Raw genomic sequence first — 14,691 nt, 5'->3', positions numbered from 1 at the left:
AGACAGTGGCTTGCATTCTTTGTGGAAGCCAATTTAACAATGTCAAAAAATTTTTTTTAATGTATGTATTCTCTTACCCAGTAATTCAAATGCTATATATATAGAAGATAGCCTATGGAAATACTTTCACAAATGTATAAAAATTAATGTACAATGGGGGCAGCCTTTTTTTATATAATAAAAGATTATAATTCATTTATACTATGTAAGAGCATGAGGCCAATAGAAGAATGATCTGTATCTGTTGTGGAAAGATGTCCACCATATTGTGTGAGGGGTAAAAATGGTACAAAAAGTGAGGATAGTAATAGAACTTGATAGGTTTATCATGGAATGAAATAAGATGATTAATATAAAACACTCCAATACATGGCAAATATCAAATGCTCAATAAATTTTATTATGTTTACATAAGATGTATGAAGGATGAAAATAGATACAAAAAGTGACGGCAATAGAATCTAGGTAGGTTATCACAGGATAATGTTAACCATTAATAGTTCATACATATGCATACTTGTTTTTTTTAACAGATTTTATTTATTTATTTATGTATGGCTGTGTTGGGTCTTTGTTGCTGTGTGCACGCGTGGGCTTTCTCTAGTTGCAGTGAGCGGGGGCTACTCTTCATTGAGGTGCATGGGCTTCTCATTGTGGTGGCTTCTTTTGTTGTGGAGCATGGGCTCTAGGTTCACGGTCTCCAGTAGTTGTGGCTCATGGGCTCTAGAGCGCAGGCTCAGTAGTCGTGGTACACGGGCTTAGTTGCTCCACGGCATGTGGGATCTTTCTGGACCAGGGCCTGAACCCGTGTCCCCTGCATTGGCAGGTGGATTCTTAACCACTGTGCCACCAGGGAAGCCCTGCATACATGTTTATAAAGCATTTCATCAAGCAAAATGAAATTCCATTTGACAGGTACTTAAGTGCTTTCCATTTGATGATAAACTTTTGTGTGTTCTAGTATTATCCTCACCTTACACACAAGGAAACTGAGTCTCAGAGTATTCAAGTTAAGTTGTCCCAGTGACCTAAACGAGCAGGGCTTCAAACCCAAGCAGTATGACTAAAGGACACATGCTTTTAAGAGCAAGATAGGGGGTTGGAAAGATACACTAAACTGTTTCTAATAGTTACCCTTAAACTGTTAATAATAGTGTGTAAGCAATATTTTTCAGAAAGCAATAGAATAGATATTTTGGTATTATTCTCTTAGCTTAGACTGGATTTCAATGAAAAAGAATAAATCACTTTATAAAAATTATTGGCCACAAGAGGGCATCAGATGTTCTTTTTCCAACTTCCAAGCTAAAGGTTGTAAATAATCTCCCTTCTCCATGAAAAGTATTAGTGGTTATAGTTTAAATCACTGCTCTTCCTATGCATCTACATACAGAAATTGCCATTGCTAATGGAGAATGTTAATTAAGTATGCCATAGTTATTATATACAACTTTTATTTATTAGAATTATTTTTGTTAAAAAAAATGTATAGTTCATTTGGGAGAATAAAATTACCTAAAAGCATGAAGAGATCATTAAAATTACCTATAATCCTTCCAGCAAAGAGAACCGTTAATATTTTAGTGGATGGGGGAATGTTTAAAAGAGGGAGCTTTTACTTTAGCTCCCTCTTTTTTAGACTCCTGTTTTGTTGCGTTATGAAATATAATCATTTTATGGTCTCACAATTTGGAAATGTGGAACATCTTATGCCATTGATTTTTTCCTAAAACATGATTTTTAATAGTTTCATAGTATTCATATATATTGCCTTAATTGATTTAACCAATCTTCATCATTAGCTATTAAGCTACCGATCTCTTTTGTAAATGTTTTTTCAGTCATATATCTAAATATATAACTCCTTTGTTGGGAGTGGGTTGAGGGTGGGGGGTACTCCTTTGAAGTCCAGAAATAAATGGGCCAATTGATTTTAGAACTGCCAATTTAATTTACATACAAAAAAATCTATAGAGGATAAATTTCTTAGAGTCAAATAAGTAAAGCTGTGAAATTTCAACAGAAGAATAGATTGACTGTTTCACTAAATTCAACGGAAAAAACTTTGTATTTAAAAGTTTTAGTTTTTATCTGAGTTAAAGTGAAATCTGACTATTTCATGTTTCCTAATATTGCCAATGTTAAAACAGACTATATTTAAAATCTGATATTGATAGCTAATGAGATCCTTGAGTAAATAATTTTGAAAAGATCATTTGTGATGCTTGACAGTCACTGTAAAATCTGGAAAGGAATACACAAAAAGCTAAGATGCAAGATCTGATATAGGGATTTGGCATGCAGATTTACTGTAAAATCCCTCTCCCTAGCACAATTAGGAGTGCCAATCAAAAACGCTTAAGTGGGAAACCATTAAAAATGATATATCCCTTAAATATTTTAAATGTTTAAAATGTATCAATATACATTCAGGCACGAAATTTTTGATGTAGAGTTAAGAATTTTTCTTAGACTATGGATCTATTTCTAGGAGCTGTTTTCTCCATAACCTACATCCATAATATATTGATACTAATTTAAAGTTTGGTTTCTTTGCAGTCAAGTGAAAGCAACATATTTTTGAAGCAATGTGCCAGCAGAATCATTCCCTCTGATTATCATGTCTTCACTGTATCTAGTACAGTTGATATATACGATTTACTTTAATTATGTCATCAGCAATACAGCATGCATAAACAGGCTTGGTACCAAACAAAGCGGACTCTCGTCAATCATACAGCCCACTGGGGCCTCCATGGGTATTGTCAACAAGAGTCAGTGCGCCCTGCGTGGGGACCCCGTTTGGAGGGAGCAGAGGGTGTGCTTAGGCCAGTCTCCTCTCCTTTCATGGGCCTTCTCCTGGGCTGGTATTGCCGGGAAGGGGGATCAGAGGTGAGGGAGAGCCACACCTCCCACCTCCTCCCCGCTTCTTCTTTCCTTTCATATAGTTCTCTCAGGGCAGGACTGCCAAGGACTCAAGGTTCCTAGAGAAACACTAGACCAGGAATCAGGACACCTGGATTTCATTCCTAACTACTGGCCTTGGGAAATCAAAACCTTTCTGAATCTTGATATTTTCATAAAATGATATTGAACTAGATAACATAGCCCATAGATATTTGGGGGGTTTTGCTTGGTTTTTACCAAATTTGAACTGCTATGTAAATTTTCTTCACTTAACTATATTACAAATCTTTTGCCCATATTACAAAAACAAAAATGCTACAAAATTACACACACACAAAAATCAAACCTACATAAACATGTGTTTATAAAGTCCTGTTGGCTACTATACAGTGCATCTTTACCTTGCCCTGGACCTAAGATTGTATCTTTTAGTTGGCAAGGCAGAGATTACACTTCGTTTCATGTAATTATTTTACTTTGTGTTCTCTTGTTTTTGTGAACATATAAAATGTCTTCCCCTTGTCAGGAGATCAAAAGCCTGGTGGAGGCTGAACATTGGAGGACTGTGATTTTCCAAAAGGTTGCAAATCATTGGCACAGTAGTTCCTCCCTTATGCATGGTTTCACTTTCTATGGTTTCATTTATTTGCAGCCAACCAAGGTCCAAACAATTTTCCATTTAATATTATTGCTATGAATAAACAATTCATAAGTTTTAAACTGCACACTGTTCAGTGTGATGAAATATTGCACCATCCTGTTCCGTCCCGCCTGGGATGTGAAGCATCCTTTTGTCCAGTGTACCCAACCTGTTAGTTACTTAGTGGCCCTCTCAGTCATCAGATGGACATTCGTGTCCAGGTAACCCTTATTTTACTTAATAACGGCCTTACAGTGCAAGGAGAGTGATGTTGGTAATCCTAGTATGCCCAAAAGAAGCTGTAAAGTGCTTCCTTTCAATGAAAAGGTGAGAGTTCTTTACTTAATAGGGAAAGAAAAAAAATGCCAAGGTTGCTAAGATCTACAGTAAGAATAAATCTTCTATCCGGGAAATTGTGAAGGAAAAAAATGTGTTGGTTTTGCTGTCACACTTCAAGTTGAAAAAGTTATAGCCACAGTGTGTGGTTAAGTACTTAGTTAAATGGAAAATGTATTAAGTTTGTACAATAAGATTTTTGAGAGAGACCACATTCACATAAATTTTATTATAGCATATTGTTATAATTGTTCTACTTTATTATTATTGTTATTAATCTCTTATTGTGCCTAATTTATAAATGAAACTTTATCATAGGTATGTATGTGTAGGAAAAACACAGTATACCTAGGGTTTGGTACAACCTGCAGATTCAGGCATCCACTGAGGGATCTTGGATTGTACCCCGCCAGGAACAAGGTGGGGAACTACTGTATCTTTGCTATCACACTGTCTCCTCTCAGAATTGCAAGGTCATTCTACTGTTCTCTAGAAATGTTCTCACTGTTGACAGTTCTGGGACTCCATGAGGAAAAATGTCCTACTTAGCAACATGAAAAGAGCACAGTGCCAGTAGCCAACATTCAAATTGGAACAGTGTGTGACAGCTCACCTAAACATGTGACCAACACATCTTCTTTTTCAAGTGCAAGATAACTCATTTTCTCCATTAATAGTTTGTGCTGATTCCATAAAACTGCTCTGGGCAAAAACTCCAGAAACTTAAAGAAAGAAACCAAAGGTAGGGCTTCCCTGGTGGCGCAGTGGTTGAGAGTCCGCCTGCCGATGCAGGGGACATGGGTTCGTGCCCCGGTCCGGGAAGATCCCACATGCCGCAGAGCGGCTGGGCCCGTGAGCCATGGCCGCTGAGCCCACGCGTCTGGAGCCTGTGCTCCGCAACGGGAGAGGCCACAACAGTGAGAGGCCCGTGTACCACAAAAAAAAAAAAAAAAAAAAAAAAAAGGAAACCAAAGGTAAATGACGAAGAAATACACCGTGATGGGAACACGTGTGGCAATGACTTGATACGAACATAGCCAGAACTGCTGCAATTATTATCATCAACAAAGTACACTGAGAATCTATTATATGTTGATCATTTAGATGTAAACATGTTCCACCTTTGAGAAGTCTGCCATCTGCTTAGGGAGAGGAGACAGATACATGAAGACAGGTGACCCTCAGCTTCCTCTGAGGTTACAATCTCAAGAAGGGAGAAGTTAGGAGAACATCTTAGAAAGGATTAGGATTACGTGGTCAGAAAAGGGTAAGCCCATAAACAGAGTCAAAGAAAAAGGATAACCTGGCAAAAGAAAAAAAAAGGGGGGGGTGTATTTCATATCACAAAGGGCTAATTTTATTAACATTTAAGAGCTCCTCCAAATTAGCAGAATTGTAATATAAAGAAAAATGGGCAAAGCATATGAACATAGTTCTCAAAAACACAAATGATTTTTAAACATAGGAAGAGATGCTCAACTGACCAAACAGAAATAGACTTTTAAACCATGACAAAATTTTCTTCTCAGAGATCAGGAAAGATAAAAAAGTCAGATAAGAGTATTGGTGAGGATTTGGGTGGAGATAAGCACTCTTATCCACTACAAGCATGAGCTGCTACACTTATTAAGAAGATATTGTAATAATAGCTGTCAAAATACTCTTTGCTCGGGCTTCCCTGGTGGCGCAGTGGTTGGGAGTCCGCCTGCCGATGCGGGGCACATGGGTTCGTGCCCGGATCCGGGAGGACCCCACGTGCCGCGGAGCGGCTGGGCCTGTGAGCCATGGCCGCTGAGCCTGCGCGTCTGGAGCCTGTGCTCCGCAACGGGAGAGGCCACAACACTGAGAGGACCGCGTACCGCAAAAAAAAAAAAAAAATACTCTTTACTCAGTACCTCCCCTTCTAGAAATTTAAGGATATGTTTGCACATATGAAAAATGATGTATATACAAATATACTACTTATAATTCATTATATCAAAAAGATGGGATCAACTTAAATGGTCAATTGGAGATTGGCTAAGTTACAGTGTAGCAAGTTGATGTATTATACAGTTTTGAAAACAAATAAGGTTGTTTTAGATAGGTAGATATATAAATGATAGATAATACATATATACAGAATGATCTGAGGATTTGCTAAATTAAAAAAACAAGTGTGTATAAAACCTTATTTAAAAAAAATATATATATATATACACGTATATATATATGCAAGTGTAAGCAACAGAGTCAGTGTTGTAATGGAGGGCTAGCCATGAAAGTCAAAAGCTAGGCTAGAGTTTAGACTTTTGAGTTAGAGGTCCAGGAAAGCTTTCAAGCAAGGGAGTGAACCTAAAGTTTTAAGAAAATTAACTTCGAATTGGAGAGTTTTAATCAACTCTTGTCTAGGAAAAAGATAACTGTAGAGAAATGGTCATCTACTTGCTTCTATTGTCAGGTAGGTCATTTCTTTCTAAAGTGGTCCATCACCTCTTCATGTCTTCCTGAGATTAGATGCTTCCAAGTCCTCTCCAAGCAGTAGTAAATGAATGGGAAATAATGTTTCTTTTTATAAAAGCAGCGGAACTGAAACGAATCATAAATTCATACAAGCACGCTTTCACTGAATACTTAATTTTAGTCAGCTACGGTACCAGATGCTAAACAGGCCAGGCATATAGTCATGATCCAAACCTCATCTGCCCTCTCAGGACCATTCAGGGTTCCTTTTCTGTGTGTTAGCCTCTTCTCTCTCCCATGCTGCACCCGAAATTTCCTAGTTTCACCTCTTCCCTCAGTCCTCTTACTACCTAGCTACCTGCCCCCCATGTTCCTAGAGTATGACCTCACCTCTACTTCCTGGAGGAAAGTGAGATCATTTAATTATATCCCGTCCACACAACCACAAACCTATTAAATCTGCCCCCAACCTCACTGACTTTCCCCCTCAACCTCTGGGGAAGATGTTCTCCTTGCCCTCTTCAAGTTAATCCCGCCCACATTCCGTTTTGGCTCCTTCCTCTTTCCAGGCCCCTTCTCCACAGCCTCAAGTCTCTCCCATCCTCACAAACAAGCTAACCTTTGCCCTACTCTAGTTGCTGTTTCCTCTGGCTTCCTCCTTCCCTTCATGGCCAAGAATATTGAAAGAATAGTCTAGTATAGTTTTCAAATTGCGTCTTGTGAATCAGACGTCTCAAGAGCTGGTGGGAATCTTATGGGGAGACAAACAATAGCCATTTCATCTTTTATATAATTTGGACTCTGTAGGATTTAATCTCAGCGAGGCATGTTTTGCATACTATGTTTCTAGATCTTCCTTAGCTCTCATCCGCGCTTCAATCTATGGAACTAAGGAGTGGCACAACTGTTCCACCAGAACTGGTCTGCATCATGAGTGACTTCATTCCGAGAATGGTTTCTTTCTGTCTTTTGTGACCCAGAGGGCTGACTCGGGTCCTCTTCTCATTCTAAACACTCTTTCCTGAGTGATCACACTCTCTTTTGTAGATTTAACATATTAATTCACATGCCTTTGGCTTAAAAAGGCCAGAACTTCACTTTTTCTCTTTACCAGTCTCCTCAAATTGTAGTTTAGAGATCACTGCATCCACAAAAAGTAGCTTGTGAAATGTTGTGTATGTAAGAAACAACTTCATAGTGCTTTCACTTAAATCCCACAACTTAATCTGCCCTAACAACCCACTGCTTTAATACCTGTGCTCTGAAATACCTCAAAAGAATGGGAAAAAAACTCTAGGAAGCAATATTACCATATAACAGAAAACTGGAAGCCTCTAGGTCCACAAATAAGAAAAAAATGAATTATGGAACATCAACTTAATAAAACATCTTGCAGCTATTAAAATGGATATATACAAATACTTCTAACAATTGCTAAGATACATATACAAGTATGATTCAACACCAAGTTGATAAAAGAAACTAACAGAGGACATTCACTTTAAAAATAATACGTATACTTAAATATACTAGAGGAGAAACAAAACAGAAAAGTTTTTGGTAGTGATGTCATTTGGGTGAAATATTTTACTTTCTTCATGCCAAGTACTAGATCACTACGACTCTATAAACCCCAAAGTTAGGGTAACCACAGATCTTACTGTCCAATCTGAGCCACTCTAGAGCCAAAGGTCTATTGCTGTTGTAATTACAGTGAGATAACAGGCATAAGACAGAACTGTCTTGGGAAAACTGGGATATAGTCCCCTAATCCTGTAAGATATGAGGCAAATATTGCTATTATAACACAATAACAATGATGATGATGACAGCAACCAGTGCTTACAGAGCACTGACATGTGCCAGCCTAAGTGCTTGACATGTTATTACTTTATCATTCCCAGAACCATTCCATGAGATAGATGCTATTATCCTCATTTTACTGTTATGGAGAAGGAGTATAGAGGTTAATATTTGAAACATTAAAAAAACAAACATTCATTTCACAAATATTATATAAACAATTTGAAATACAGAACTTTAAAAACTGTTTCCCTGGAAAAATAGTTTCATCTTTTCAGCAAGATTCTTAAGAAGACAATCCATAATCATTTCATCAACTACTTTTTCACTTGACAAGCAGATGTGAGGTTAATAGTGTATTATGGTCACTGCATATTTGAAATAACAATAGTATACTCCTGAGGGTAAGGATGGGGGAGACTGAGAACCATGAAATAACTATATTGGCATAGTTCTCAGGTGCTGCTATTTTTATTGTACCAACTAAGCAAAAAAACCTCTTTGGGAATGTATTCCATACTAACTTTCTCTATTTTATTTATTAGTCCTGCTTCACAGTTTCCAATCATCATTTCTGTTATGGATTGAATTGTGTGTACCCAAATTCCTATGCTGCAGTTCTAATCTCCAGTATCTGAGAACGTAACCTTATTTGGAAATAGGGTTGTTGAAGATACAATTAGTTAAAATGAGGTCATTAGGGTGGGTCCTCGTCCAATATGACTGGTGTCCTTATAAAAAGGGAAAATAGGACACAGAGATAGACACACACTGAGGGAAGGTGACATGAAGTGACACAGAGAGAAGACAGCCATCTACAAGCCAAGGAGAGAGAACTTCCCTCACAACGCTCAGAAGGAGCCAACCCCCTCCACCAAAAAAACTACTAGAACTAATAAATAAATTCACTAAAGTTGCAGGATACAAGATTAATATCAGAAATCTGTTGTTTTTCTATACACTAACAATGAACTATCACAAAGAGAATTCAAGAAAACAATTCCATTTACAACTGCATCAAAAAGAATAAGATACCTGGAAATAAACTTAACCAAGGAGATGAAAGACCTATACTCTGAAAACTGTAATACAATGATGAAGGAAATTGAAAATAATACAATTAAATGAAAAGAAATTCCATGTTCATGGATTGGAAAAATTAATATTGTTAAAATGTCCATACTACCCAAGGCAATCTACCAGTTCAGTGCAATACCTATCAAAATACCCATGATATTTTTTTACAGAACTAGAACAAATAATCTGAAAATTTATATGGAACCACAAAAGATCCCCAATAGCCAAAGCAACCTTGAGGGAAAGGAACAAAGCTGCAGGAATCATGCTCACTGATTTTAGACTATACTACAAAGCTACAGTAATCAAAACAGTATGGCACTGGCATAAAAACAGATACATAGATCAATGAACAGGATAGAAAGCCCAGAAATAAACACACACACCTATGGTCAATTACTCTGTGACAAAGGAGGCAAGAATACACAATGGAGAAAAGACAGTCTCTTCCAGAAGTGGTGCTGGGAAAACTGGACAGCTACATGTAAAAGAAGGAAACTAGAACATTTTCTCACACCATATACAAAACTACACTAAAAATGGATTAGAGACCTAAATATAAGACCAGAAACCATTAAATTCCTAAACATAGGCAGAACACTCTTTGACACAAATTGTAGCAGTATTTTGTTGGATCTATCACCTACGGCAAAGGAAACAAAAATAAAAATAAACAAATGGGACCTAATTAAACTTAAAAGCTTTTGCACAGCAAAGAAAACCACTGACAAAACAAAAAGACATCCTACTAAATGGGAGAAACACTTGCAAACAGTAAGAAGAATAAGGAGTTAATATCCAAAATATATAAATAGTTCATACAACTCGATATCAAAAAGACAAACAATCTGATTAAAAAATAGGCAGAAAACCTGAATAGGCACTTTTCCAAAGACATACGAATGGCCAAAAGTGCGCATGAAAAAATGGTCATCACCAATCATCAGAAATGCAAATCACAACCAGAACATCTCTTCACACCTGTCAGAACGGCTATCATTGAAAAGTCTACAAATTAATGTTGGGGAGGATGTGGAGAAGAGGGAACCCTCTTGCACTGTTGGTGGGAGTGTAAATTGATGCAGCTACTATGGAGAACAGTATGGAGGCTCCTCAAAAAACTAAAAATAGAATTACCATATGATCCAGCAATTCCACTCCTGGGTATACAGCCAGAAAAAATGAAAACACTAATTTGAAAAGATAAATGTACCCCAATGTTCACAGTAGCACTATTACAATAGCCAAGAAATGGAAGCAACCCAAGTGCCCATCAACAGATGATTGGATTAAGATGTGATATACATACATATATATATATATAGCATCTATATAACACACACACACACACACACATATATAATGGAATACTGCTCATCCATAAAAAAGAGTGAAATTCTGCCATTTGCAGCAAAGTGGATGGACCTAGAGAATATTATGCTTGGTGAGGTAAGTCAGAGGAAGACAAACACTGTATGATATCACTTATATGTGGAATCAAAAAATAATACAAATGAATGTATATGCAAAACAAAAACAGACTCACAAATATAGAAAGCAAACTTGTAGTTACCAGTGGAGAGAGGGACAACGGGAAGATAGGGGTATGGGATTGAGAGGTACCAACTACTATGTACAAAATAAGCTACGAGTATATATTGCACAGCACAGGGAAATATAGCCATTATTTTATAACAACTTTAAATGGAGTATAATCTATAAAAATATGAATCACTATGTTGTACACCTGAAACTAATATTGTAAATCAACTGACTACACTTCAATTAAAAAAAAAAAAGGAACCAACCCTACCATCACCTTGATCTCAGACCTTCAGCCTCCAGAACTGTGAGACAGTAAATGTTTTTTTTTTTTTTTTTTTTTTTGCGGTATGCGGGCCTCTCACTGTTGTGGCCTCTCCCGTTGCGGAGCACAGGCTCCAGACGTGCAGGCTCAGCGGCGATGGCTCACGGGCCCAGCCACTCCACAGCATGCGGCATCTTCCCGGACCGGGGTACGAACCCATCTCCCCTGCATCGGCAGGTGGACTCTCAACCACTGAGCCACCAAAGAAGCCCTGAATTTGTTTTTTAAACCACCCAATTTGTGGTACTTTGTTATGGTAGCCCTAGCAAACTAATACAATTATACACAGAATTAATTATAAATGACTAGTCTCTTCAGGAGACTAATCATTTTAAAAGACTTGAAAACAACTGACATTATGTCATTTTTTAAAAATTAAAATCTTCCAAGATATGGTGTTTTATCTATCAAAGCAGGTCTCCCTAAAAATTCTGAAATATTACTATATTCAAATTAGGCAATGATATCTAAGCATGTAAGTTTTTTGGCCTCACTAAAGGTGTACTCAAATATTTCTGAAAGTTTGTGAGGTCCAAGAAAAAACATTCTACCTACTAGTGACTTAGCATGGACACCAGTCGTCTACACAGGGTTTCCTAAACAATTCAGAGGTTCCCAAGTTTAGATGATTATTGAAATAACCTGGGAGAGAAACACTGATCTTACCCCAAACCTACTCAGAATCTCTGAGGAGGATTTTAGAAGCTTATTTCTCCAATGCTTCTCCACTTCTCTAGGTTTGCATAATAATTAGGTTTGTTTCTGTGTTGGGTCCTATTGAGTCAGGTCACCCAGTCTTTATTTGTGCAAGTTAAGTTTTTAAGCCCTGTGCAGAATTTTCCCTTAACGCCCATACACACTCACCCTTTTTCTCTTGATACTGCCTTCTTGGAAGAAAGCAGGCCCGTTGTCTTGCAGAACACATGACACACACTTGATAAATGCACACTTGCTCCTGATGCCCATAACGTCCCTTCTAAAAATTCATTCAGCATTTACTGAGCAATATGCAAGTCAGAGTTAGGAACTGGGGATAAAGGTGAATGAACCAGCTTCAAACTCATCAAGGAGGTCAATTAAGAATGTTAAACAATTAGAATGCAAAACGTTTTTGTGCCATAAAGACCCATACAATGTAGAGGGCCCAAATGCACCCCTAATTTAACTTGAGTGAGGGACGGGGGTGAGAATAGGAAAAATGATTCCAAGGAGACAGAGTTTGGACTGACACCTGCAGGGCACTGGTCAGGTAAACAAGGATGGGTTCCTCTCTGGCTAAGGAAATTGCATGTTCACAAAGGTATGAGACCACAGCCCCTTAGCTATGGAGTATGGCTATCACAAAGGTGCACCTAGAGGTGTGTAAAAAATAAACCACAGAGAAATAGAATGGTCATCAGAGACCTTCTGTGTCAGGTTAAGATGATCTGGTTTTTAATATGATCAGATTTACATTTTAAAACAACTAATCCACTGGGACTGTGGACAATGAATGACTTGGGGAAAGACAAGATCACGACTGCTTCTAGCACTTTGTTGAGGGCTGACATCAGGTTTTTCCCTCTGTAATTTCCTGTATCTCCTCCCACCTCTCTCATTCTCCATTAGAGTTAGAATTTCCTAGCTCAGCAGTGAAACGAGAAGCATACTGATCAAGCCCTTGATTAACTAGACTGAAATTTATTTCTCAGTTCTTCATTAACTTCAGAAATTTTTTTTCTGCAGTTACCTTAGGACAATTTTTTCTCCTATAAATAGTTATAAAGTTTAGAAACATCATTTAAGTAACAAAACAACAAATCCCATTTGATTTATACTGCAGAAATATCAGCAAGAAATATTGAGCTGAATTCCTAGCACTGGCTTCCTGATCTTTTCAGCTGCCTTTACTGCATTTAGAAACTACATTTGTTTATGACATAGACTTAAAACCATTTTTTAATCAATATTTAACAACAGATTGTTTTATATTCAATTTTGACTCAATTTCAACAATTTTGTCATTTGGTACTTAATTAACCAGAAATATGATCTGGCCTTTAGAACTTCATGATTAAAATATGATCTAAATTAAAGGCATTAAATTATACTTAGTAGTTTGTTAGCATATTTTATTGTAATCTTGATTCTTTGAAAATCTGTGTACCACTATCAGCATCCCAGCAAACAGGCACAAATGCAAAGAATTTTCATTATATCAATTCTATCTCTTTAAAATCCTCCAACATCCCCTGTGATGTAGGTATTTTTATCCCCATTTCAAGCACCAGGAAACCGAAGCTAAGTAAAGCATCTAGTAATAAGTGGTATTCAGATATGTCTCACTCCAAAGCCTATGCTCTTCTTTTAACCTCCGAGTAGAAAACTTCACATTAGTATAAACCACTGGTTCTCAACTAGGGGCAGTTTTGCCCCCCACCCCAGTGGCTATTTGGCAACACTGGAGACATTTTTGGTTGTCACATCTGGAGGAAGGAGGGCAAGAGCTACTGGCACCTAGTAGGTAAAGGCCAGCGATGCTACTAAACATCCTGCAATGCACAGGATGTCTCCCACAACCAAAAATCATCCATCCCAAAATGTTAAAAGTGCCAAGGTTGAGAAACTGTAAACAAAATATTTCTCAAAATACCTTCTTACAAAAGCACTGCTAACCCCATCCTGTTTTTTTTTCTGAAATCAACACTTAGAGTCAATGAAAATAGCTTTAAAGTATAACTAGATGTGTGTATTTAATACATATAAGTACGTACATTTTTAATTCATCTGAAAAACTCTTGAATTTACGCTGTAAATTGTGACACGATAACTTTGGAGGTTTCAACCCCAGATACATTATGTTATTTACTGTCATATAGATGCACAGGACTGGAGAAATTTCTATAAATATGTTTGATATGTTTTCATTGATGTTATTGTTCTGATCTTTACTTTGTTTAATAAAAGATGCAAAGGAGAGGGGAGAAGGAAACCCTGGCTCAGAAAAGCAGGGAGGAAGAGTATAATAAAGCTTATGAAGCCACACCATGAGGCAGAAAACTACTTTCTTGATTTTATTTTTTTTAAAGGTACACAAGGTCACAAAACCAGAGCAAGTTTTTGGCTTTTTTTAAAACCAAATTTTGTTCTTACAAATGTCAAAATCTGCACCATTGGATATTTAAGCCAGAAACTTGAAATACAAAAAATCATTTTTGAAACTGACACTATCAATTCTCTACTTGCATATATGAAGTGTCAAAATATTACTTCTCAGTAGTATAAGTGTATTTGTCACAGAAATCCACAGTTAGGGATGAAAATCAGTGAATTGTGGTTCTCTTAACACTTGTGCCATTAAGTTAGTAGAAAACAGAGTTCTTTGGAGCTTTTAGTGTTCAGTGCCAAAACCAAATCCAACCGATATTCACACCACACTCTGAAATTACAAAATAGGGTATTTTATAAAACTGGATTTTAATGAACAGTGAGAAGCCAGATGTAGCCAATATTCGCTGGTGTTACCATCCATAAGATAAACAGAACCACAATTCATCAGTTTATTTATTATTCTTTCCTTCTTCTATTAGGTAGAATTTGTGCTCAGTTATAGACCATTTTAGTGTCAAATGAGTAAAAA

At 37.2% G+C, this 14,691-nt stretch overlaps 1 protein-coding gene across 3 annotated transcripts in view; it reads right to left on the bottom strand.

Moving 5' to 3' along the window:
- Nucleotides 1–14,691, bottom strand: part of CXADR (CXADR Ig-like cell adhesion molecule) — a 76,722-nt gene that overhangs the window by 10,876 nt on the left and 51,155 nt on the right. The window contains exon 8 of one of the 3 annotated variants that reach the window (XM_060150767.1): nucleotides 14,010–14,490. The exons of the other annotated variants lie outside the window; for them this stretch is intronic. Within the exon in view, the coding sequence (XP_060006750.1) occupies nucleotides 14,479–14,490 (12 nt within the window). The 3' untranslated portion in view covers nucleotides 14,010–14,478. Of the gene's footprint in view, nucleotides 1–14,009; nucleotides 14,491–14,691 lie in introns of those variants that run through there. 3 annotated transcript variants of the gene reach the window in all.

Source organism: Lagenorhynchus albirostris, chromosome 5 (assembly GCF_949774975.1).
Source record: "Lagenorhynchus albirostris chromosome 5, mLagAlb1.1, whole genome shotgun sequence".
Lineage (NCBI taxonomy): Eukaryota > Metazoa > Chordata > Mammalia > Artiodactyla > Delphinidae > Lagenorhynchus > Lagenorhynchus albirostris.
Note: the sequence above shows the minus strand (reverse complement) of the source record. Positions and strands in the feature narration are given on the sequence as shown.